Genomic DNA, 26,150 nt, shown 5'->3' with positions numbered 1-26,150 from the left:
CCGGTGGTGCACTTTATGGGTTTAGTAATTTTTTGGAGAAAAATAGATTAACTATTACAATTAGAAGTAAAAAAATTATAAGTAGGTACCTATATTTTACCTTATTTCTTGACGCGAAATAGCTTCTCCGCCGAAACGAAAACAACACACGGAAAGCAAAATAAAGCATTTAGTCTCTCACATCCACATAACCATTTCTTTTTATTGAACATTTCACTTTTGGAAATTCAGGTAGGTACTTATAAGTTTCATTTTTTGTTTTGCACTAAAGGCCGAGGCGGCCCAGCAGATTTAATGCCCAGTCTATTTTGCAATGTCCTATTGCTTTTTATGAAGTCAATATTGTATTTTGCACTCATTTTCACTCACACACACACATACACACTCACGAAATCTTTACTACTTTCTTAGTCAATAAGTACTTAATTAGCAAATTAATTACGTATTCGCGCGCGAAAGGTGAAACTGACAATGACATGACAAGTGCATCGTTCGTAGGTCACGCCACCGGTCAAGGCCGCCGCCCGCGCCTCCCGAATCCTGTGGCGTCATTCGTATTGTTTCGGCAATTTCCGGTCGCGTGCGGCGCACGAATTTATCCTAGAACTGCATACAGTTTGTACTGAGCATCTTCCGTCTCACGCGCCGGGCGATTTCCATCCTGTTTCATACTACATGTAGGAGCTCGCGCCGTGCGACAATCCGAGCGCACGAGGCCGTTTTTGTTCAAGCAAAAATAAGATCTAATTCTTTCGCAGTAGAAATCAAAATAGGCCAGCTCGATTTAATTTAACTCGTAACGATAATCAGATTTATGTAATTTCTGTTTAGGGTAGGTATTACGGTTGTTATATTGGTATTTTTTGTGAAGTTTTTTTTTACACGTACCTAGTATGGTATAGGAAGAAGGAAGGTACATTTAGAAGGTTTTTAAAATTTTAAATGGTAGTGCGTTGCACGGGCGCACTTGAGGTGCAGCCGCCACTGGTCTGAACATCAATTGTATCCGGACAATTTTCTATATTAGGTATATTTTTAAATATTTAGAATGATGGTCTTTACGTTAGGCGCAAAAGAACCACGAGGACGCTTCTTTTTGGGAGAGAGAAAGTCTGACTCTTGTGGTCTGTCAGATGGGGCAGCTGCCCGGAAAGTGCCAGTTTGTGGCTCCATAACGTTTATAAAAATCATCAAACGATCACAACGCGAAAGGTCAACCATAAAAAACCGGCCAAGTGCCAGTTGGACTCGCGCACTGAGGGTTCCGTACAAGACTACTTACCTGAGATATTTTTCTTTTTAATTTCATCATTATGTACGTACATCCATACGAAATATCAGCTTTGTATCTTTAACCGTTTTTGAGAAAAAGGTTGGTGACAGACAGACGGACAAGAAAGTGATCCTATAAGGATTCCTTTTTTCCTTTTGAGGTACGAAACCGTAACAAAGAATAGTAACAATCGGATCAATCGTTTCGGAGTTCCGAGATATTCGTGGTTAAACATACATACCAACAAGCATATACATAAACATATACAGGGTTATTGGTAAGTAGACCGGATCCTTTCAGGAGGTGATAGAGGAAGGCGTTTCCAGTCGATTGAACCCAATAATGAATTATCCTAAACTTAACCATTTCTAAGATATTTAATATTTAAGGTTTTTTTAACTTTTTGCCAAAATTTTATGCTTAAAACCGAAAATAAAAAAAACTAGCCACATTTCAATATTTTTTTTGGTTGTCTTGCATAAGTAACACCTTAGTAAAGTAATTAAAATAATCAAATGTGCATTATTCGACTTAAATTAGACATAATACCTCAAAATAGTTAAACATTTTGAAAAAATATTCAAAAGGCAAAAACAAATAAATTAAATTAAAAAAGATTTTCATATGACATTTTTTTGTGCACTTCAGCTTAAAAACATGGTCAACTAATAAGCTTTCAAACAAGATAATTGAATACCAAATCGATTAAGGTATCACCAAGATATGGCCAAAACAACCAGAGAAAGCGGAGAAAACTCAGCAGGGGTTTCCATACTAAAGTCAACAGGACTGAAAACAATCACACTTTTTACCTTTAAATTGGGCTAATTTTGTTAGTTTTCCTGTTGAATTTTGTTCGTCTGTGCTGGTTGTTTTGGCCATATCTTGGTGATACCTTAATCGATTTGGTATTCAATTATCTTGTTTGAAAGCTTATTAGTTGACCATGTTTTTAAGCTAAAGTGCACAAAAAAATGTCATATGAAAATCTTTTTTAATCTAATTTATTAGTTTTTGCGTTTTGAATATTTTTTCAAAATGTTTAACTATTTTGAGGTATTATGTCTAATTTAAGTTGAATAATGCACATTTGATTATTTTAATTACTTTATTAAGGTGTTACTTATGCAAAACCACCAAAAAAAATATTGAAACATGATTGATTTTTTTTATTTTTGGTTTTAAGCATAAAATTTTGGCAAAAAAATTAAAAAACCTTAAATATTAAATATCTTAGAAATGGTTAAGTTTAGGATAATGCATTATTGGGTTCAATCGACTGGAAATTCCTTCCTCTATCACCTTCTGAAAGGATCCGGTCTACTTACCAATAACCCTGTATACAATTTTGAATATTTGTTTATTAGCCCTAATAGATTGTCATATGTGAATATGGTGCAGTTCCAATAATCTTACATACACACCAAACATATTATTACGTAGGTACTTACCGAATTGAGAATGTTTTTTTGAAATCGATTAAAAAGGTTTATTATCCCTGAATTGTGTGTGTGTGCACTGAGGGACCACATGTTTTTTTGTAGGTTTGGTAACTAAAACATTTAGTAAATGTTGTAACTTAATTTGTAAAACGAATGCTGGAATTTGTAAAGAATTTATTTAAAAGTTATTCGACATTATTATGGTCCCTCAGCACAAATTTTTTTTTTTCAAATTCTCATTTTTAATTCATTTCTATTCGCAGTTACTATGGACAGTCACTTAACCACTTTCAAAAAGGCGGAGATAATTGTATTATATAAACAAAATATTGCAATTAGTGAAATCGCAAGACGTTTAATGATATCCGTAAGTAACATAGAACTGCGAATATGATTTTATTTGACCGTTAGAATATTTTTATATGCTAAGTATTTGTATTTTTTGTTTGCAGAGGAGAACTGTTCAATTATGGGTTCACCGATACAGAGATTCGGGACATGTAGACAGTAGTCGTCGTGGCCGCAAACCTACTGCTACCTATACGGATGCATCACCACGCCACCGAGAAATCGTAGCAGCACATAGCGCTGATCCGTTCTGCAGCACCCGTTCTACGGCCACAGCACATAATATATCCCTACAAACCGTACGGGTTCACTTGCGCGCTGCTGGGATGAGGTGTCGGAAGGTGGCGAAGAAAATTGTCTAACCGATCCTCACACTCAGGGCCCAGCATCGTCGAAACAGTGTGCGTTTTGCGACTGACTATTTAAACTTTGATTGGTGCAACAATGTTGTGATATTTAGTGATGAAAAGTCTTTTAAGTCAGACAAGGATGGACGTAAGATATCATGGCGATATTATCTATATTACTTATAGTAATTTTTCTTTTTCCATTTGTATAAAATTTTAGTAATTTTGTTAAATAATTAAATTAATTATTAATAATTATGGGTAAGCCAATGTGTTAATGATGTTATTGTTACTGAGGATAGAAGAAGTTATCTTATTTCTAGCTAATTAACATGTTGATTCATATAACTAATGACTTGCCTATTTACTGTAGTAAAACGGCCAGTCCATCCTTGTCTGATGTTTATTATGGTTTAAAACCTGAAATTGAAAATTGTGCGTATGAATATAAACTAGAATAGAATAAAATAAATAAAAAAGAACAAATTTATCTTCCCTAAGTAGTAACATTTCAGACTTATCTGTTTCAATTTGTAAACATTAGGATAGTATAACAAAATTTTATTTATTTTATTTTATTTATTAAAACACAAAACGGATTACAATTAATACATCACAATAATATGATTACGTACTATAAATTTAGATCTGAATTGAAATCCAAAATATGTGTTTACAGCATAATTAATTTAAACAAATCGTGCTTATGCTTAACCTATTGTATAACTAAGCAACTAAAAGACTAACACTAAATAACAAAAATGGTTGAATGAAACCAGAAATGTATGAAATATCTTTTCTCCTAAATGTATTTTTCACCGAGCAGTCAAAACGCACACTTATAATTATTATGCTTCCACTGGGATTCACATACAGGCGATGGCCGAGTCCGTGATGCTGGGGTTCCTGAGACGGGACAGCATACGCTGGTATTGCTCGTACCAGGCACATGTTCCATGCTGATTCTATATCTGAAAAATATCCCAGGTTCAGCGGTTAGCACCGCCAGTCCTTCCACTTATTATGGCACCACTGGCTACCGTAAAACGGGGTGAATGGGGATAGTTTTCAACTTTGAGTGCCACTTTTTAATGAATTTTGTATTAACAACTTTAAAGATTACTAGGTATATTAAAAGATTAGTCAACTTGTATTTTATGAAATTGCATACGACAATCATTTATAGTTAGCCCATTTTATGTAAATTTATAAAATATAATTATGCTTTCCCTATTCAAACACAAATAGGGGTCAATAGGGAGTAGGGGGCGCACTTACCTCGTAGGCGCTCTTGTCCCAACTCATCTTACTTATGGTGTGGCTCATGTTTTTACCGGAATAACGTAAGTATAAGTACCTAAAAGCAGTTTTTAACAAAATAGTAAAACAATACAAAAACAAAGACGATACGACCAGTATTATGCTACTTTATAGCTAAATATAACGGGGCCGCCCAAAAACAACCTGACGACGTTCTGTGGAGAATGAGGCAGAAGTTGTGGGAATGAAGTGGGAGGATCTCGCAGCCGCTGCCCAAGATCGAGCCGGATGGAGAAATCTACTCAAGGCCCTTTGTCCCTGCTGAGGGACGTCAGGATGAATGTATGTACCTATGTATGTATAGCTAAACATAACACTTTTTCAATGTCTCAAATATCCAATGAGCCGTTTGTTAAAAAAAAAGTTTTAAATTTTGGAGAAACAGATGGCGTTGTCTGAGTTGTACTAACTGTCAAACCCTCAGAACACAGATTTTGTGTCAGCTTAAATCTTATTTCCACAGAGGAAATTCCATATCTGCCCTCAGGCGTTCTCTACAGCAACGACGCTTGAAAAATAATGATTCTGAACTTGTAAATTAGACTTAAATAGAAGTACTATTAAAAGTTTTGAGTTCTTAATCTGAGTTTAATACTTCAACCTCTTAGCTCTCTGTGTGCAATATTTGACGTTCGGTACACTATGTTGTCACGACATCTATCGGCTTGAACAAAACCTCAACTGAAAGCTGTCAAGGAAAACGGCTCATTACCCTGCCCGTAATATTCAGACAGTGTGTAAAGCCGTGTACAGACCGGCCTAACGAACGTTTTTCGTTGACCTTCGTTGCTGCAATCTGCCCTATATTATGTATGATAAATATCCATCGTTGGGCGTTTGTTGGCCCGGTCTGTACGTAGCTTTAAAAGGATTATATTAAATAAACATAAAATTACCAATTTTTGGGGAAGCTTATTTTCTATTTTGTGGCAACACTAAAAACAATTGCTGCCAACATAACGGCATAGATAATAACCTCATAATAACCAATGATAGAGTACATTTAACTAAGTAATATAGTGTAGAATAGTTACCAATATGGGAAACAAAAAAAATAAAGAACTACGGAAGGTGTGCCTGAGAAAACGGAAAAGAAAAGTAGGAATAAAAAAACCTGCCGTATCTGGGTAAGTTATTTTGACATCAACTCTAAGATCAACTTCCTCCTTCCTTGACATTGACATCTCATTTTTGACGTTTCCCACCCTGCCTTATCTGCCGACCGCAGAGTAGGTACGTCGTCGCGGTCTATATGTCGCAGCCGGATCGTATAATCCGCCGTATTACATTTACATTACGGCTGGCCGTATTACATAATAGGGCCGCTTTGTAATGCGCCGGATCAACGTTTAGCCCGATTGTCCTTTCCATACGTTCTTCAATACGGCGGCCCACGTTTAGCCACATCGTGCGTCTACTGAAATTGTAGGTTGACCATGACCATACTTATAAAATAAAACAACGTTTGAATTAAAAAACTTTTTTATTAATCACTCATAGGTTTCTTCATACGATTTTTTTTACTAGTCAAGAATTATTATCATATACACTAATATATATATAAAATAATTAGCTTTAGAATTAAGTAACGTATTTTCAAAATACTATGCTATTTTTCATAGAAAATACTTCACAAAAATATAATGTAATAATCATTTATATGTAGAGATCTAAGACAGTTTGCCGGCCACATTTATGATATTATATTTTTAGACGACCGAATGGCGTAGTGGTTAGTGACCCTGACTACTGAGCCGATGGTCCCGGGTTCGATTCCCGGCTGGGGCAGATATTTGTTTAAACACAGATATTTGTTCTCGGGTCTTGGATGTGCCCGTAAAATGGCAATAGGCCCGCCCCCTATTACATTGGGACTAACATAACACTCTGGCGAAAAGTGGGTGCAGCAATGCACCTCTGCCTACCCCGCAAGGGAGTACATTAGTACAAGGCGTGAGTGCGTGTGTGTGTGTTATTTTTTGCCCTAGTAATATTGTGTGGAATTTCCAGAATCCATGGTCACTTTACCTGTTTTGACGTGCATTATATATGTCGCAGCCGGATCGTATAATCCGGCGTATTACATTATGGCCAGCCACATTACAAGACAGGGCCGCTTTGCAATGCGTCGGATCAACGTTAGGCCGGATTGTAATTTCGATACGTTCTTCAAAACGGCGGCGAACGTTTAGCCGCATCGTACTATTACTAAAATTGTAGGGTGACCATGACCATACTAAGCATTACATTTTACATTTGATAGCGTACAGAATTTTATCTCGCCCACCATGGCCGCTCTCCTTAACAATGTTCTAATCGGCACTATACTCGGATTGCATCTTTGGAATGATTTTTCATCAAAATCAAATTATCTTCGCCGGCCACATTCACAATCTCAGATTTTATGCCACAGCACCTAATACTATGTGGAATCCGCTGACCACCAGAATCCATGGTCACTGTAGCTGTTGATGTGTATGTCGCAGTAAGATAGTTATAGCCGTGTAGTTATATCCCTAGGGATATGATTATATACCGGAACATAGTTATACGAAAGCGATTCATTACTATCTCACTAGGGATATAGCTATAAAACGGATCAAGTTTAGTGATATAGTTATATTACTAGATTAAGTTCAGTGTTATAAATATATTATTTGATTAAACTTAGTGAAATAGAAATCTACCACATAGAATTAAATAAAATTTAATTCTATGTGGTAGATTTCTTATCTTTATTAAAAAATCTACTTTGTGTTTCTGCAGTTAGTTACTTTGTGTCATTAACACGTATTAAAGTAATTTAAATTATAATTAAAACATTCATATTTTTTGGAATTTAAGCATTAACAATAAAATCAAAACTAAATAAAATTTTAAAAGTCTTTTAAAGTTAATGAACAGTTTTGAGATATCTTTTCGCTTATCAATTATCAACTAAGATGAGATCATGGTTTCATTAAAAATATTTTAAAATTTTTGTTCGGACAAGTAGAGGAATAGTGTAGTATAACATAGCACTGGGTGCATCTTACAGGCACATCTTTTAGTAGAACACCTATTCGTTTTATTACAGGAACATTTTCAATAACCTTGGCATCAAAGCCAAAATGTTTTATCTTTATTTATTAAAAAATCTACATTATTTATGTAGGTATAGGTATCCTGCAGTTACTATACTTTGTGGCATGAACAAGTATTAAAGTAAGTAAGAAATTGAAATTATAATTAAAACGATTATATTTTTTGGAATTTAAGGCATTAACAATAACAAATCTTTTTAAACTAATCAACAGTTTTGAGATATTTTTATTTCTCATCAAGTAAGGTGAGATCTTGGTTTCACTCAAATAGCTATTTCACTAAACTTAATCTAGTAATATAACTATATCACTAAACTTGGTCCGTTTTATAGCTATATCCCTAGTGAAATAGTAATGAATCGCTTTCGTATAACTATGTTCCGGTATATAATCATATCCCTAGGGATATAACTATATTACGGCTATAACTATCTTACTGCGACATGTATAAAACTCGGCCCTTTATTTAAAGGAATCTTTACTATTCCGCATTGAGCGGAATATAAAATAATTTAAGTTTTGTATTGTTGTCCATATTTTTGTGTGCAAATAAAGAATATCTTATCTTATCTTATCTTAATTGCCCGTGAGAATTGTTCTTGTAATCACTATTCACTTAAATATTTAACACGATTTCTTCGTTTCAATCATCATCGTTTCTTATTCTTATTCTTATTATCAAATATCTGTATCCAACGCCATTGTTGTTGTTATGTCAGACAGCGCCACGAGTGTAAAAAATCTAAACTAAAATAATTCAAAGCGGCGGCTAATCTTTCGCCGTATTACATAACGGCCAGCCGTATTGAATGACGTACGACGTCGAATACAATCCGCCGGTATTTCATTCAGCCGTATTCAATATGGCTAATAGTTGAGCCGACGCATTACAAAGCGGCCCTGTCTTGTAATACGGCTAGCCGTAATGTAAAAATTTCTTAATTTAAAACACTCATATGTTCGCAATTTTGTATCGCATGAACTGTATCCGACGCCATTGTTGTTGTTATTTCAGGCCACGAGTGTTAAAAATGGAAACAAAAAACTTTCAAAGCGGCGGCTAATTCCTGGCCGTATTACATTACGGCCAGCCATATTGAAGGACGCACGACGTCGGATACAATCTGCGAAATTTCATTCAGCCGTATTCAATCCGGCTAAACGTTGATCCAGCGCATTACAAAGCGGCCCTGTCATGTAATTCGGCCAGCCGTAATGTAATGCGGCGGATTATACGATCCGGCTGCGACATACATACACGCTCACGCCTGTCTCCCAGAGTGGTAGGCAGAGATCACGGATTTCCACTGGGCACGATTCTGACACACCTCTTTCGCTTCTTCCACATTCATACATCTGCGCATACATGCTCTTCGGTTACGAGTACTCTTAAATTGGCCCCTTTTCAGTAAGTATGTCGCCAATCTGGTCGACATAGATACGTCAACTGACCCATACATAAACCACATTCTTCGTCTTTCAGTCTTTGTAAACAACTGTCCATGAACAGATTAACACTCTTTTTAAAGCATACTGCCAAAATATGTACACCTGCCATCTGTGGATCATGTACACCATGTGTACACCAGAAGGGCGATGAGCACCATGAGGGTGCAGTATAATGATGCATACCGCACGCTCATGCGGCTGCCACGCTTCTGTAGCGCGTCGAGCATGTTCGCGGAGGCGGGGGTGCCCGACTTTTTTGCCGTCCTCAGGTCACGTATTCTCGCTTCATTCTGGTCGGGGCTGAGCAGCTCCGGAAATGCAATCTTGAATGTTGTATCGCAAGACATTACCAATCCTTTTTACAAGCATTGGATATCTGTTCATCAGGACGTAAATGACTGTCTTTTGCAAGTGACTAGTACCTATAACCCTATACATTATATAGGTTATTTGCAAAAGACCTTAGACTTAGATTTTTTATTGTAGCTAGTTTTAAGACAATATGGGTACTGCATTACCATGGCATTACCTGAATTCTATTCTATTCTATTCTATTCTCTGTGGGGGTGTAAGTACCTGCACCTGGCTCTCTCGAGTGGACCTTTGTGCATATCCCCAAGGTCTAAACCGCCTTCCTAAGCTTGGACCATTTCCCACCACGCTGGTCCACTGCGGGTTGGTGGGTTCACATATCTAGATGTGCTAGATCTAGATATGCAGGTTTCCTCACGATGTTTTCCTTCACCGTAAGAGCGATGGTATACATTGTACTTAAGTTAAAAGAACTCATTGGTACATGTCAGCGCCGGGATTCGAACCCGCATCTCTAGAAGCGGGCGCTTACCCGACTGAGCTACCACCGCTCTCCGACTGAGCTACCACCGCTCTCATTACCTGAAATAAATGACTATTTATTTATTTTATTTTAAATAGCCACGGAGACGCTACACAGCCCTGTCATGACAATGAGCAAATAAACTGAACGTAGTAGTATAGATCTATCTATCTATATCAGTGTTTTTCAACCTTTTTCATGGCGCGACCCCCCTGGTATTAAAAAACATTTTGCGACCCCCTTGACCCTTCGGTTTTTCTAACATGTAGGTATGTATAAAGGGACCAAAAAATTTTTTGGATTTTGTTTTATTAGCTACCATTTAAAAGATCCTAAATATAGTCAAAGTTTCTTATTAGTTATGTTAAATACAGGGTGTTGCAAAAAGGGTACTTATACTAAGCCGAAACCCACAAGTGCAAAATGGTATATCTAGGTCCGAAAATGAAATCTAATTTAAAAACTCGCGAAAAAAAATCCCTTTTTGCAACATTCTGTATAATTCAATTCTGTTATTATTAACAGCCTCTAGATTCACTTTGAAAAATCTGAAATGAGTTGTTAATTTAGACGTAATTTTGAAAACCTTTATATTTTAATAAAGTTAATATTATTTATTATTATTTTCTGCACTCATTGGAAGCAAACATGTCCTGAATAATTTGCTATAAAAATCCATGCTCGCAAGGGTGGAGTAAAATGCTTATGATCGCTGATCTATCTTATCTTATAAAGAAATATTAATTAAATTAATTATCTTTATTGTTTTTTTTACTAAAGTACCCAGTTTTTTCGACCTCTGGCGACCCCCCTACAGAAGCTTCGCGACCCCCCAGGGGGTCGCGACCCACAGGTTGAAAAACACTGATCTATATCATATCTATATATAGTGTGTTATATACACTTATACATTCTATTATGTTTATTTATTTATATAACAAGAACTACCTTCAATAAATTAGAATATAAATAAATACTCATGCAATGCCATTACATGATACTGGCAGAAATTGTTTGCACACCCGTCAGATCAGATTGTCATAGGTTTTTTCCTCAATGGTTGTTTGTAAACAAAGTTGTGAAAGAAAAAGTGCGAAATCTTCACAAATAGGCCATAAAGAAAGATAATTTCATAATAATGGATCGCTACTCAAAACGCATGGTTAAATGTTTTGTTCCCGGCTGTAGAAACACTTCCGCAAATAGTCGGGACAAATTATTTTTGTCTATAAGGGAGTCCATGAAGTGGGGATGGTGTAGTGATGCAAAAACTATGTATACACCCGGGAAAAGGATGCTGTGTTGTGAGGATCATGTTGATGTAAGTTTTATCAATGTTATTACACAAAGAATGAGCCATCTGTGATATTTCCATTAGTTATTTCGCTAATACTGCTAAGATTTTTTGTTTATTACAGTTAAAAGAAGATTTGGAAAATTATCAGGAGTGGAAGATGATGGGTACAAGGCCAGTTCTTAAACCTACAGCTAAGCTGCGAAATCAAGACATCCCAATATCCAAAGATGACTCACTACTGAAAGAAATGTTGCTGAATCCTGCAGGACCAGTGTCATCATGTTATCAAGAAAAAACACTTCCATCTGCTTCAATACATGTTGATGTTGCAACTCAATATCAAATTTGGTATGTTAAGTAATTTTATGGTGGTAATTCTTTTAAAATTAAAGTACTTATGTTGGAATTTGAGACACTAAGCTCCAATTTCACAATAGTCGGTTAAATCGTAACCAGGGAAAAGTTGATCAATTATATGTCATCTCCATATTAAATTCTTGATAGATGTGTCAAAAGCCACTTTGGCACTAAAGTCATCGAAATATAATAGGCCCGTTTGGACAGCTACACAAATTTGCTATCTACTCTTGATTTACTTGATGAAATACATAAAAAGACACATAATCACACTATAATCTGACCAATAATCTTCTAAAAGGAAGTGTGAACTTCGATGACTGTAATTTGAATATTTTTTATTTTACTGCTCTCATTAATTAAATAAAAATATGTAAAGATCGGCTCTTCAATGATTTTATTGACGTTATTGGCTTCTGTGCAGACGCTCAGACTTCTAAGCTCCTTCCATGGCTCCTTCGAAGTATGGAAATTAAGTAAGGTGCAGGTGTGTTATTCCGAAAGGTTTTTGGGTGAGTTGGATACATGTTTGTATTTTGTCAATTTATGAGGACTGGTTGGGTCTTTTTGATTCATGTAAGGACGCTTTGTATACTTGAATATACTACGAGGGCTACACCGAAAAGATCGGGAATAGAATACTTAGGAATAAATTAGAGTGAAACCTTTTTGGTGTATCAAATGTAGTGTTTTTTCAAACATAATTCCATTTTCGAATTTTAAAAAAAGTAAAAATTAAAAGAGTATTGACCATTTGAATTTGACAAGTCGGTGTAAAAAATGGAGCTTACGCGGGAACATTTCCGTGCAATAATTTTTCACAACTTTCGTCGAGGTTTATCTCAAGAACAATGTCTCGCCGAGCTTGTTTCTATTTATAAACTTGAAGCATCAAGTAAAACGACTATATATCGTTGGTATTCTGAGTTTCGCCGTGGACGTTCCTCTCTTACCACAGTCCCTTCTACTGGTCGGCCAAAAACAGCGGTAACACAAGATAACATCGATGCTGTACGCCAGTTAATAAAAGAAGATAGACATGTGACATACGAGCAGATTCGGGCTTCTCTCAGCATTGGTATGACAGCCATTCAAACCATTTTACATGAAGAACTGGGTGTCAAGAAGTTAGTTTCGCGCTGGGTGCCCCACCGTTTGACCGAGGAACAAAAGTCGGCTCGTGTTAATTGGTGTCGATCTGCTCTGCAACGGTTCAATGGAGGCAGTTCAAATGCTGTCTACAATATCGTCTCTGGTGATGAATCGTGGATTTATTCATATGAGCCCGCAAGAAAACATCAATCGGCAGTTTGGGTCTTTGAAGGTGAGGTCAAGCCAACAAAAGTTATTCGCTCACGCAGCGTGTCGAAAAAAATGGTCGCTTCGTTTGTATCGAAAACTGGCAATGTGGCTACGATTCCATTACAAGAACAAAGGACGGTTACTGCTGATTGGTACACAACAGTTTGTTTGCCGGAAGTCGTAAGAGAACTTCGTAAAACTAACCCGAATCGTCGTATAATCCTTCACCACGATAATGCAAGCTCTCATACCGCTCGCAAAACAAGAACGTTTTTAAATATGGAAAACGTGGAGTTGATGGACCATCCTCCGTATAGCCCTGATCTGAGCCCCAATGATTATTTTACATTCCCAAGAATTAAAGATATGCTACGTGGTCAACGGTTTAGCGGCCCAGAAGAGGCGGTCGAAGCTTACAAATCAGCTGTTTTGACAGTATCCACTTCAGACTGGAATTACTGTTTCAGTGATTGGTTTAATCAAATGAAAAAGTGCATTGAATGTCACGGAGACTACTTTGAAAAACAATAAAAGTAAATAATATTATGATATCTTTGTACTTTTTTCTATTCCCGATCATTTCGGTATCGCCCTCGTACCTAAAACTCTGTTTAACAGACTTCTCTAAATACCCACGGAAATCGTGAATTTTTTTAGTTTCAAAAGCTGATATTTTTTTCTTTGCACGAGGATAATTCCGAATTAATGCGGTTTATTACGAATGCCATTTAAAATAAGTTTTAGGTTATTTAAGCTAAAGGACCATATGTATTTTTTGATCAGCTATAACCTCGCAAAAACTCAATTAGAAATATTGCCTAGAACTGCCCAGAAGCACTTATACACATTCAGCTGATACTTATAATTTGGAATTACCCGAGCCACAGAATTTCATAATAAAATGTTCCAACATTCGGAATTACCCAAGACGGCTAATTACAAAAAATACAAAAAAATAGAGTTAAAACTCCGAACGTAGTGATAAAATACGACAATCTTTTGGATAAAAAAACAATAAGTTAAATAACTTAACTGATTTCTTAATTACCGATGTGCGGGTAATTCCGAAGATTCAAAAATGCGGATTTTTTTTTACTATTTACTTTTTTCCGCATTTTTGATTTTTTGGAATTACCCGCACATCGGTAATTAAGAAATCAGTTAAGTTATTTAACTTATTGTTTTTTTATCCAAAAGATTGTCGTATTTTATCACTACGTTCGGAGTTTTAACTCTATTTTTTTGTATTTTTTGTAATTAGCCGTCTTGGGTAATTCCGAATGTTGGAACATTTTATTATGAAATTCTGTGGCTCGGGTAATTCCAAATTATAAGTATCAGCTGAATGTGTATAAGTGCTTAAGGTAATTCCGAATGTTGGAACAATTTATTATGAAATTCTGTGGATTGGGTAATTCCGAATTAGAAATCCTAACTAATATTATAAAGGGTACAATTTAAATCATCACCAAAAAAAATAATTGTACGCTAATACATTGCACCAAAAAAAATTAATTAAAACCAAATTAATTAAATCAACTCCAAAATCGAAAACCCAAAAAAAAACGTTTACGTTCCAAAATAAATAAACACGCCTCCAAATAATTGCAAGTTTACAATAGAAAATCTTTTTCGTCGCCAAAAAGGATAAATCATCACCAAATACATACTATACTAAAATATAAACATTGACACCAAAACTAAGTGTTCAATTTTTTTTTATATCACCAAATTATCCTACCCAAAAACAATATAAAATATAGTATAAAGGTAATGGATTAACCTGTTAATTTTAATATGTAGGCATTTACGGCTTTAAGAGTGGTGCGGCATGAATTTTGAATTTGCGCGATGCTTGTGGACGCAATGTATTGATGTCTACGTCTAGTACATCGACCTCAATACATCGCGGCAAATTCACCCCTTCTGGACAAGTTCAAATTTGAGCGGCGCCATCCCCCCGCGCCCGCATACTCATATACATACATTTACCTATCATCATCATGATCATCAGCCAATAATCATCCAGTGCTGGCTATGTCCAGCCAAAAATGGTCGCTTCGTTTGTATCGAAAACTGGCCATGTGGCTACGATTCCATTACAAGAACAAAGGACGGTTACTGCTGATTGGTACACAACAGTTTGTTTGCCGGAAGTCGTAAGAGAACTTCGTAAAACTAACCCGAATCGTCGTATAATCCTTCACCACGATAATGCAAGCTCTCATACCGCTCGCAAAACAAGAACGTTTTTAAATATGGAAAACGTGGAGTTGATGGACCATCCTCCGTATAGCCCTGATCTGAGCCCCAATGATTATTTTACATTCCCAAGAATTAAAGATATGCTACGTGGTCAACGGTTTAGCGGCCCAGAAGAGGCGGTCGAAGCTTACAAATCAGCTGTTTTGACAGTATCCACTTCAGACTGGAATTACTGTTTCAATGATTGGTTTAATCAAATGAAAAAGTGCATTGAATGTCACGGAGACTACTTTGAAAAACAATAAAAGTAAATAATATTATGATATCTTTGTACTTTTTTCTATTCCCGATCATTTCGGTATCGCCCTCGTACCTAAAACTCTGTTTAACAGACTTCTCTAAATACCCACGGAAATCGTGAATTTTTTTAGTTTCAAAAGCGGATATTCTTTTCTTTGCACGAGGATAATTCCGAATTAATGCGGTTTATTACGAATGCCATTTAAAATAAGTTTTAGGTTATTTAAGCTAAAGGACCATATGTATTTTTTGATCAGCTATAACCTCGCAAAAACTCAATTAGAAATATTGCCTAGAACTGCCCAGAAGCACTTATACACATTCAGCTGATACTTATAATTTGGAATTACCCGATCCACAGAATTTCATAATAAAATGTTCCAACATTCGGAATTACCCAAGACGGCTAATTACAAAAAATACAAAAAAATAGAGTTAAAACTCCGAACGTAGTGATAAAATACGACAATCTTTTGGATAAAAAAACAATAAGTTAAATAACTTAACTGATTTCTTAATTACCGATGTGCGGGTAATTCCAAAAAATCAAAAATGCGGAAAAAAGTAAATAGTAAAAAAAAATCCGCATTTTTGAATCTTCGGAATTACCCGCACATCCGTAATTAAGGTAATTCCGAATGTTGGAACAATTTATTATGAAATTCTGTGGATTGGGTAATTCCGAATTAGAAATCCTAACTAATATTATAAAGGGTACAATTTAAATCATCACCAAAAAAAATAATTGTACGCTAATACATTGCACCAAAAAAAATTAATTAAAACCAAATTAATTAAATCAACTCCAAAATCGAAAACCCAAAAAAAAACGTTTACGTTCCAAAATAAATAAACACGCCTCCAAATAATTGCAAGTTTACAATAGAAAATCTTTTTCGTCGCCAAAACGGATAAATCATCACCAAATACATACTATACTAAAATATAAACATTGACACCAAAACTAAGTGTTCAATTTTTTTTTATATCACCAAATTATCCTACCCAAAAACAATATAAAATATAGTATAAAGGTAATGGATTAACCTGTTAATTTTAATATGTAGGCATTTACGGCTTTAAGAGTGGTGCGGCATGAATTTTGAATTTGCGCGATGCTTGTGGACGCAATGTATTGATGTCTAGTACATCGACCTCAATACATCGCGGCAAATTCACCCCTTCTGGACAAGGTCAAATTTGAGCGGCGCCATCCCCCCGCGCCCGCATACTCATATACATACATTTACCTATCATCATCATGATCATCAGCCAATAATCATCCAGTGCTGGACATAGGCCTCTCCCAAGGAGCGCCACTACACTCGGTCCTCGGCCTTCCTCATCCAACCACAACCCGCCTAAGGTCGTCAGTCCAGCGGGCAGGAGGGCGTCCCACGCTGCGTTTGCCTGTTCGAGGTCTCTACTCGAGAACTCGTCTACCCCAACAGTTATCGGTTCTTCAGCAGATATGACCAGCCCACTGCCATTTCAGATTGCATATTTAGCTTAGTCCTCTGACAGATAACCTCATTTCTGATACGATCCATCAGAGAAACCCCAAGCACCAAGCACTTAACTATAATAAATTGTATTTCAATTCCTTATTTCTATAGAATTTATTGGTACATGGCAAAATTCAAACCCTCGGCCACACGAATGGGAGTCGAGATGGCGTAACCGATAGATTTTACTAGGCACATACTAATGATTTAATTAATAAAATTCATAAAGCAATTTAAAAAGTTACTTTGTTCTGGGATAAGCTATTTATTATTTGGTATAAACTTAATTTTTAATATTTACTTTTACTTTTTTTGGTAAGAAAGGATTATTAAAATGATACTGATAAAATAATATATTGGTTACGTCTATATAGCGATGATATACTTTATTTGGTTTGAAATAAATTTTAATGGTGTCAATATAGTTTTACAGTATGCAGTAAAAAAATAAATTGGTTCATTTCAAAAATATTTTGGGAAGCATGATTTGGTGATGATTTATCCGTTTTGGCGGAGATGTCGAATTTATTGGCGGCAGTATCATATAATTTCTGGTGGAGGTTTAAATACAAGCCAGCAAAGTAACTGTGTCTGTCTGTCTGTCTGTCTGTCTGTCAGTTACTCTTTCACGCCAAAACTACTGAACAGATTTGAATGAAATTTGGTATACATACGTTTTAGACCCTGGAAAAGAACATAGGCTACTTTTTATCCCGGAATTCCCACGGGAAAACTTTTTAAGGCGAAGCGAAGCGCGCGGGAACAGCTAGTATCATATAAATATGTAAAGTACTTCTGGGCAGTTACATAGCCAGGCAATATTTCGAAATAAGTTTTTGCGAGGTTATAATTATAGCTGATGGAAAAATACATAAGGTCAACCGGGGCCAAGTCGCCTACGGGGCTAATGCCTCGAATCCATTTATCTTCCGAACCACATACTTTAGAACTACTGGAGTCATCTGCTATCTATCTTTGTAACTGAAACTTTTACCTCTGACCAATAGATGTCGTATCCGGGTTAATTTTCTTAACAAATCTGCCATTTTAATTTTTTCACCTCTTTCGGCCACCTCAGGTTATCTGACACGTTTTTTTGAATCGTTTCAAATGTGTGTTTGTTTAAAAGAATCCATGTTTCCTGACTGTAAATACTGTTATTGATTTGTTGCTTTACATATTGTTTTGATTATTTTATTGAAATAACGTAAGATTCGGACACAATATGTAATTACAAAATTGTAGGTTTAGCTTTTATTTTGGGGTAAATGCCTCTGGGCTGATGGGGTTATTGCCTCTATTGCGGCGCAATAGCCCCATTTTCAGAGGTTCTAAACATTTTATGTTATGATAAATATATTTAATACACTCATGAGCAATGAAAAAGTTCCAGTGACATTAGCACCAAATTACTCCTAAACGAAAAATACTAGGTTAATGACGCCTTCTGCAATATTGAAGAACATTAACGACGTATCAGATTTAACATTCTTAGATTGGTAATCCAACTAAAACGTAAATAATTTTAATATATAATAAACTAAATATTTTAAAAAGTGGCGTCATTTGGTGTCGACATTATAATGTTGTTAACACGGTATATACAAAATAATCATATAATAAATAAAAAATAGTCATAATAACAGAATGATCCCACTTGTTTTTAAAACTCTAAATAGTTTTGTAATGATTAAAATTCCGTCAGACTCTAAAAATGGTATACTTACTAATTTAAAGTTGTGGTTTGATTGCAAATTATAAAAAATATGTCCTTGTATGCTTTTATACTGTATTTTAATTTGTCACTTAAGTATTTATACTTTTTTAAGTCCAATAAAGTATTCATAAATAAAATGTTGAGCACCCCTGGAATCTTGGATGGGGTAAATGCCACTACAATAAATTAGGCTACGTAGGCGCCATAGCCCCAAAAATTTTTGATCAACTGATTCTCCTTAACTAAGCGCAGTATTTAGTTTACAAGCTAATAATTAGCTACGTTAATAGTAATTCTATAAATTATATCTACTTAAACTTGTAAAATCCTCTTCCAAGCACACAAAACTAGTGAAAGAGGCATTAGCCCCTCTAGGGGTTATTGCGCCTAAAAATCCCATTTTTTGTAGAAACGTCGTTTACACGTAAAATATATTTAAATTTCTACAAAATTGCATCATAATATGAAACTAGATAAAATTTCCTAATATGTATCACAAGTTATAGCTTAATAAGGCGTATAGTCTGTTTGTTATGATCAGATGAATATGAAAGTCAAAGTATTGTGGCGCAATGGCCCCGGTTGATCTTATCGTCCTTTAGCTTAAATTACTTATAACCTGTTTCGGTAAGTAGATCTGAATAATTAGAGGACTTAATCAAACCATAAAAATACTCCCAGACTACCTTTATGTTTGCGTTATCGATCACGATCACCTTACTTGCTCTCTCAGGCACTCTCATCTCAGCCTCTCAGCTCAGCTTTCAGTCACACAATGGTTGAATGGTCACACCACACAGTCCCGAGTCCGTCAGAGTCAGTCTGCCACAGAGTATATTATTTATACCTTTATATAGTGCCACAAACTTATCTGTTCCGGTGAGAGCGAACTAAATTGATCCATATCTCATTACTTACTAATGAATTGTAGGTACATATATTGTAAATGATTAGATGGGTTTATTAACACCGCAAGAGCGAATTAACAATACGGGCAAACTTAAAATCTTATAGAATTAAGAAATATTAGTTATTTATGTGAGCTGTCACCGGAACAGATAAGTTTGTGGCACTATACTGAGAACGAGAATGAGCAGTCTGTCACCTGCCATGGAGAAAATAACACTAGCTAGTCTGCGCCAGTCTGCGCTGGAGCGCTGTCGGGGCAGGACCTGTGTCGTTCTGTCTCAGAGCTGTGCTCTGTTTCAATATCAAACTTGTTCAATACAGTTACGAAATAATCTACTGAACGCCTTTGATAGCCAAAAATAAGGTATGTTGTAATGTGTGCTGTACATATTGTTATGTAGCTATGTGATATGAAAAAAGATTCTTTAAAAAAAAAACAGTTTGCAGCTCCGCACGTTCATGAATATTGCGACTGGCGGCCATCTTAGTGATTTCGTCATCGTAACTTGTAGTCGAACTGTCAGTAGCAGCCGCCATATTCAATGACGAAAGAAAAGAGAGGACTTGAGATATACAGGGTGTTGCAAAAAGGGTATATTAAGCCTAAACTAGGGCATGCAATACTGGAATCATTTTCAATACCGTTATTGAGATCCGGTAATACAACTCAATACCGGGATCCCGGTATTAATACCGGTATTAGACTCCCCTGTAATAAATTGCATATATTGGGTTTAAAGGTCGTAAATGTCAAAATAAAGAAAAAGCAATCAAATTCTGTATTTTGTAAAAGGTTTTTACGAGAATTACGTATTAGACTTTAAATTTTAGATTTTTACTTTTACATCCGGTGTCCATTTACGCTTGGACAACTGTGGATTTCAAATGGCCGAAAATTGCATTAAACGGTAGGAAACAATTGTTGGAATACAAGGCTAATTATATATTTATAGCCTAAAAAATACCGATACTGGTATTGAAAAAAATATAATTTTGTCCGGGATCCCGGTATTGCGGTATTGCATGCCCTAGCCTAAACCAGCATGTGCACGTGCAGCATATTATATAATCTAAGCCCGAATCTTAAATCAGAATTTCAAAATTCGCGAAAAAAAATATTCATTTTCTATAGAAACTTAGTTGGTCGCGTGACTTTTTACTATGGAGAATTAATAATTTTTCAGATTCGAGCCTAGATATAACATGCTGCATATGCTGTTTTCGGCTTAGTATACCCTTTTTGCATCACCCTGTATAGGTAAGAGGGATTAGGGCTCAGGAGTTTCTTGTCTCCGTTCTTCTCCTTAGACAGAAAGAGCCCCCCCTTATCTGAACGGAGAGTAATTTGTAAAAATTGACGTTCATCAGAAAATTTTATATTTTTACGATGAATAAAAATATTTGACTTTGACTTTTGACTTTGAATGACTTTGATGCATTCTTTTTCGGCAATTTATATTCTTATTCGGTAGTTTTACATCGCTTTATTATACTTAGTAAACAAACAACGTTAAAAAAGTAATTTAAGGTATTTTAAAGACAGTTAAAAATTGATTTATAACCAACACGTCCACTATAAACGCCCAAAACTTTGTGTGAAGAAGTGTGATGTCATCGTTGACGTTTCACGGCTCAGAATAATGATTCTCGCCAGTCGCGAAGACGGTCTGTTCTAAGGGCATAGATTATTATGAGATTGGCATAATAATATCCTCACATACGGTCTAAGAAATTCCGTCACGTTTCAAAGATGTAAAGTTACCGAAGTTATTTTGTACTTTTCAACAATTATGCTTAAAAATATTGATGGAGGCATAATTCTGAAATAGCAAAGTTTATTAAAAATAATATTTGACCTTTATTTGAATCACTTGCATATTCCCTATTATCGACGTTTCTTTCGTCATTGGTTGGTTTGCTGCCACTAAACATGGCGACCAGCCGCAATGTTGTCATTTTAGGCAAGGTTGTCCTTTTTTACATACGATAACACTAATAAGTTAAAAAAGAGAAGACGATATATTATTTTTACATTAACGTTAATAGTTTAGTACCTAAGTAATGAGATATGGATCAATTTAGTTCGCTCTCACCTCAACTGTAATTCGCCATTGACGAAACAAAAAAGAGAGGACCCATGCCGGGTATGTATGATCGATATTCTAGTGGAGTTCATCGATATCGACAACATGAACATTTTTTAAGGTTCTATCAAAATATAATATTATCATCCCTTTACAAACTTAATTAGACCATGGAAATGAACTACTTTTTCCAAGAAACAATAGGTCGGTCGCTAATGAAATGGCAATGCGCTCAGTTGATTTTGTAGGTACTTATACTTATATCATAAAATTGTATAGGTATGTACTATGTAGGTAAAATGCCATAAGCGACACTTATTGCGTTATTGATTTATTATAAATCGAAGATTTTAGTGTTTAAAAAAATATGTTCTTATAATTTGAATTTTACGCATTGGCCTTCTATAATCCGGAATCCTATACAAAACTCAAAAAATAAATAGTTTGTTGTCTTTAAAAAAAACATGATTTTCGTGATCTTCGTAATTCTTTAGCGGCAGGGTTTATTTTTCAAAAGTCTTATCCCGTACTGTTACAATAAATTTTCAATAAACAAATCAGTCTAGTCTGCCCCATAGCGCCTTTGTGAGTGGAGTAGTGGACCTCTGTGTCGGTTTTTCTCCGCCGCTCAAAGTGAAAACATAAACACGTATACTTAATAGATACGAATAGTTATTTCCTTGCTCTTGAGACTTGAATCTTTATTGATTACGAAAAATGTAAATACCTACCTATTCCTGTACTTTTTTTACCCGACCCGATATTGTTGTGTTATGAATACACAACAATATCGGGTCGGGTAAAAACCCTGACTTTTACTGACCTGATGATGGACTTCGGAGACTGCTACTGGAACTCATAGGCGGGTAGACGTAGATATGTCGTGTTTGGGCTCGTAGTGTTACTTGTGATGAGAGCTTCCCACCGGACTGACTGAACTGACCTGATGATGGACTTCGGAGACTGCTACTGGACCTCATAGGCGGGTAAACGTAGATATGTCGTATTTAGGCTCGTTGTGTTAGTAGTGATGAAAGCTAGCGACTCAAATGACCTTCTTGTTCTTGACATTTTGTTTAACTACTTTTTTTTGTTTTAGATGCCACGGTATAAGAAGTTTGGAGTATCTAGAAAAATGATTATTGCAAATAGACATAATGCGAAAAAAAATAGAACGTACGTGTCAGTTCATTAGTATACCTACACTACACTACACTACATTACACTGCTCTCGGAGTTTCATGGGGTGTCTCCGGAGTCCGGAGTCCATTATCAGGTCACCCAAGTTACCCAGCATGCAAGTACTCATGATAACAAACAAAATGAGCTCAAACTCGGGACATCTACTTGCAACAGTCTCGTAGTTCTATGAGGTGTCTCCAAAGTCCATCATCAGGTCACCCAAGTCACATGTTAGTTAGTACTCATGAATATAAAAAAAAACCCTTATAAAAAACAAAGACTAAAGATAGTTCTAGTTTAAACCCAGCTTTACGCTACTGATTTATATGAATTCTCTGGACCGGTTATAACCGGTTGTAAACCTGAACTATCTTTAGTCTACATTTTATAATAAGGGGCAAGGAGCCCAAACTAGGGTTGCGTAAGACGTACCTAAAAACACATAGACAGCATAACACTTTTAATTTTCAAATAGAATATGAAATTATGAACGTACAAAACAACAAGTACCTATCAACTACCAGTTCATTCTGTTGTTGCGAGCGTCACTGTGTGCGTGACCCGTGCGTATGTAATAGTACGAATCAATACCTAAAATTGAGGGGGACGTTTTTGAATACGCGTCCTTAAGACAAAATAATATACTTTATTAAGAGGGCGCCGCGCAAATAATATGTAATTGCGAAATATTTGCGTTGCTCTGTTGCATTGCTGTATCGTTTTTACTAAGGCTTTAGTTATGAGATTTATATAATAATATATTTGAGAATACCTTTTTTCGATTATAAAGTTCGAAAACGCCATTACTTTTAGTTTCCTCGATAGAAAAAAAATCCAAAGTTACCTCTGCAACGGAAAACCAAAACCATCTGAAACCTAACTACGGCTTCAATACTTAAAGGAACGTTTTGAGTTTTTGTATTGTAATAAAACTAATCGTTTTGGATATAGTATAAACTTTATTTTTTCAAAATATGTTTTTATTTCAATAATACGAAGAAAATAATAAAATTGGCGCGTATTCCTCCCAGTCTAAGAGGAGCCGCCCTGTGTCCCCCGTATCCGCGTTAGTCTGGCTACGGCCGTCAGACGGGGAGGTTGTGTCGCTTGCGCTCGCGCACGGATCTTTTACGTAAACAGAGTTTGGTGTCAGTTCACTATGGGAAACAAAGTTAACAAAGGAAGAAAGAGAAGTGGTTGGCGAAAAAACCTAGCTAAACACATGCATGAAGAAATGAAGTAAGTAAAACTTGTACACTTACCCCTTTTTCTTATACCTACCTACCTAATGAATTTAGGTCAAGGCCAAGGATAGTGTTGTGGCGCTCCTTAGAGGCCTATGTTCAGCAGTGGACGTGTAGTGGCTGATGATGATTATGACAATAAAATCAAAGTAGGTATAGTATGTTTTTGGAAATCACAAGTTAACAGTACTTTTGCAAAAACATTGATCAAAACGAACAAGATTTTGTAGATGAAATGAAGTCTAGCAAAATTTTTACTGCAATCTTAAAAATTATGACCAGATTAGTAAATAATGCCAAAAGCCTAATATATGATGTAAATAGTAACATTGCAGAAGTTTTCAACAGCGTAATTGCGAAGTTTGTGGGCGGTAAAAGAATTAATTATTCAAGTCGCCAGTCTTACACTGCTCGCTGTGCTGGGTCAGTAGTGTCATTTAACTCCAAAGAACCGCAATCGTATATTTGCAAAAAGATTTTGATGCGAAGTCCTAAAAAGTCCCTATTGTAAAACGTTTAGAGATTACACGCAATAAAAAAAGAATCGCAGGTTTAAGACGGAGATTAACAAAATCTTTTGTGCCAAAAAAGGGTTCAAATAGTACCGCAGACAAAGACTATGGCGACTGCTGTCAAAAGCCGGATCTAGAGCAAGCTGACTTCGAGTTTTCTAGATCACAACACATGGACAAACTTAATCTTTCTGATGAAGATCGCCAGTCTCTTGAAAAGAGAACTGTTTTACAAGCAGATTCGATTGAGTGGCATCAAAAAAGACAATTTCGTCTTACTGCATCTGCCTTCGGTAAGGTTTGTAAAAGAGGCCTTATAAAATGTGCACCTCTCGTAAAAAACATTCTCAATGTGACTGGCGATCTGAGCCACGTAAAATCTATACGTTATGGCAAAGAAAATGAAAATATTGCATTGAAACAATTGGCAGAAGTTTTAAAGGAACATGATGATAAGTTTGAAGGTATAAAGAAATGTGGGTTATTTGTCGACCCTGAACTACCGTTTTTGGCAGCCAGTCCAGATGGATTAGTAAAGAGTCCAGACGGCTCAAAAGACAAAATTATAGAAATTAAGTGTCCATATTCGGCTAAGGATATGACAGTCGCAGAAGGCATATCAAAAAAGAAAATTATTATCTGGAAACAGGATAAGGACGGAAACTTTAAAATAAATACACATCACGACTGGTTCTACCAGGTCCAGGGTCAACTCCATATTACCAGGAAGGAAATTTGTTTGTTTGTTGTTTGGACAGAAAAAGATATGAAAATAGAAGCTATAAAAAGAGATGACGAATTCTGGAAGACCAACATGGAAACGAAATTGAAATCATTTTATTATGATTGTTTACTACCAGAAATTATTGATTCAAGGCTGGACAGAAAAATGGAAATTCGTGAGCCTCAATATATTTTGGAAGCAATAAACAAGAAAGAGACAGAAAAACGAAAAAAAATGCTTTCCGCTACTGTTTTGCCAGGATTAAAGCGGAAAAAGTAATTAAAAAAAAAGAAAAGATTTTTCTTTTAATTCCATTCATACATAATTATGTTCACGACTGTAATATCGGTGACTCTTTTCGCTGTACATTTGTACTCACGTGATAGGCCGCTAGCCGTATGGCTATTTTTTAATGAGTACTACTCGTAGAATCTCGATGTGCACTGCGCAGGTTTCCTCGCGATATTTACCTTCATCGTGAGAGCTATGTTATATTGTATGTCATATTATAAGCGGGCGCTTACCCGACTCAGCTACCACCGCTCAATAGAATTCCATCTTACATTAATACTGTATCTGTCGTACCTACTTTGAAGATTTAATAATTTGAATACAAACGGTCAACTTCTGGGGTTTTTACCCTATTTAGCCGTTCTGTTATTTTACATTAGTATATTGATCCGATTTCAATGATTATAATTATAATACATATACA

General features: G+C 35.8%; 2 protein-coding genes across 23 annotated transcripts in view; both read left to right on the top strand.

Moving 5' to 3' along the window:
- Positions 1–3,905, top strand: part of LOC105381158 — a 51,503-nt gene extending 47,598 nt beyond the window's left edge. For 14 of the 15 annotated variants that reach the window (XM_048630947.1, XM_048630943.1, XM_048630942.1 and 11 more), the window contains 2 exons: positions 2,979–3,082; positions 3,168–3,905. In XM_048630947.1, coding sequence (XP_048486904.1) covers positions 2,979–3,082; positions 3,168–3,425 — 362 coding nt within the window. In that variant the 3' untranslated portion in view covers positions 3,426–3,905. The remainder of the gene's footprint in view (positions 1–2,978; positions 3,083–3,167) is intronic. The other variant, XM_048630955.1, reaches the window with a different exon arrangement.
- A 1,683-nt stretch (positions 3,906–5,588) lies between these two features.
- Positions 5,589–26,150, top strand: part of LOC105383676 — a 31,128-nt gene continuing 10,566 nt past the window's right edge. For 2 of the 8 annotated variants that reach the window (XM_038110403.2, XM_038110405.2), the window contains exons 1-3: positions 11,135–11,418; positions 11,516–11,742; positions 22,873–22,949. In XM_038110403.2, the coding sequence (XP_037966331.2) occupies positions 22,873–22,949 (77 nt within the window). In that variant the 5' untranslated portion in view covers positions 11,135–11,418; positions 11,516–11,742. Of the gene's footprint in view, positions 5,858–11,133; positions 11,419–11,515; positions 11,743–19,929; positions 20,054–22,872; positions 22,950–26,150 lie in introns of those variants that run through there. The other 6 variants (XM_038110404.2, XM_038110406.2, XM_038110401.2 and 3 more) reach the window with 5 other exon arrangements.

The sequence above is a fragment of the Plutella xylostella genome, chromosome 27 (genome assembly GCF_932276165.1).
Source record: "Plutella xylostella chromosome 27, ilPluXylo3.1, whole genome shotgun sequence".
Classification (NCBI taxonomy): domain Eukaryota; kingdom Metazoa; phylum Arthropoda; class Insecta; order Lepidoptera; family Plutellidae; genus Plutella; species Plutella xylostella.
This window is presented reverse-complemented; position numbering and strand designations above follow the sequence as displayed.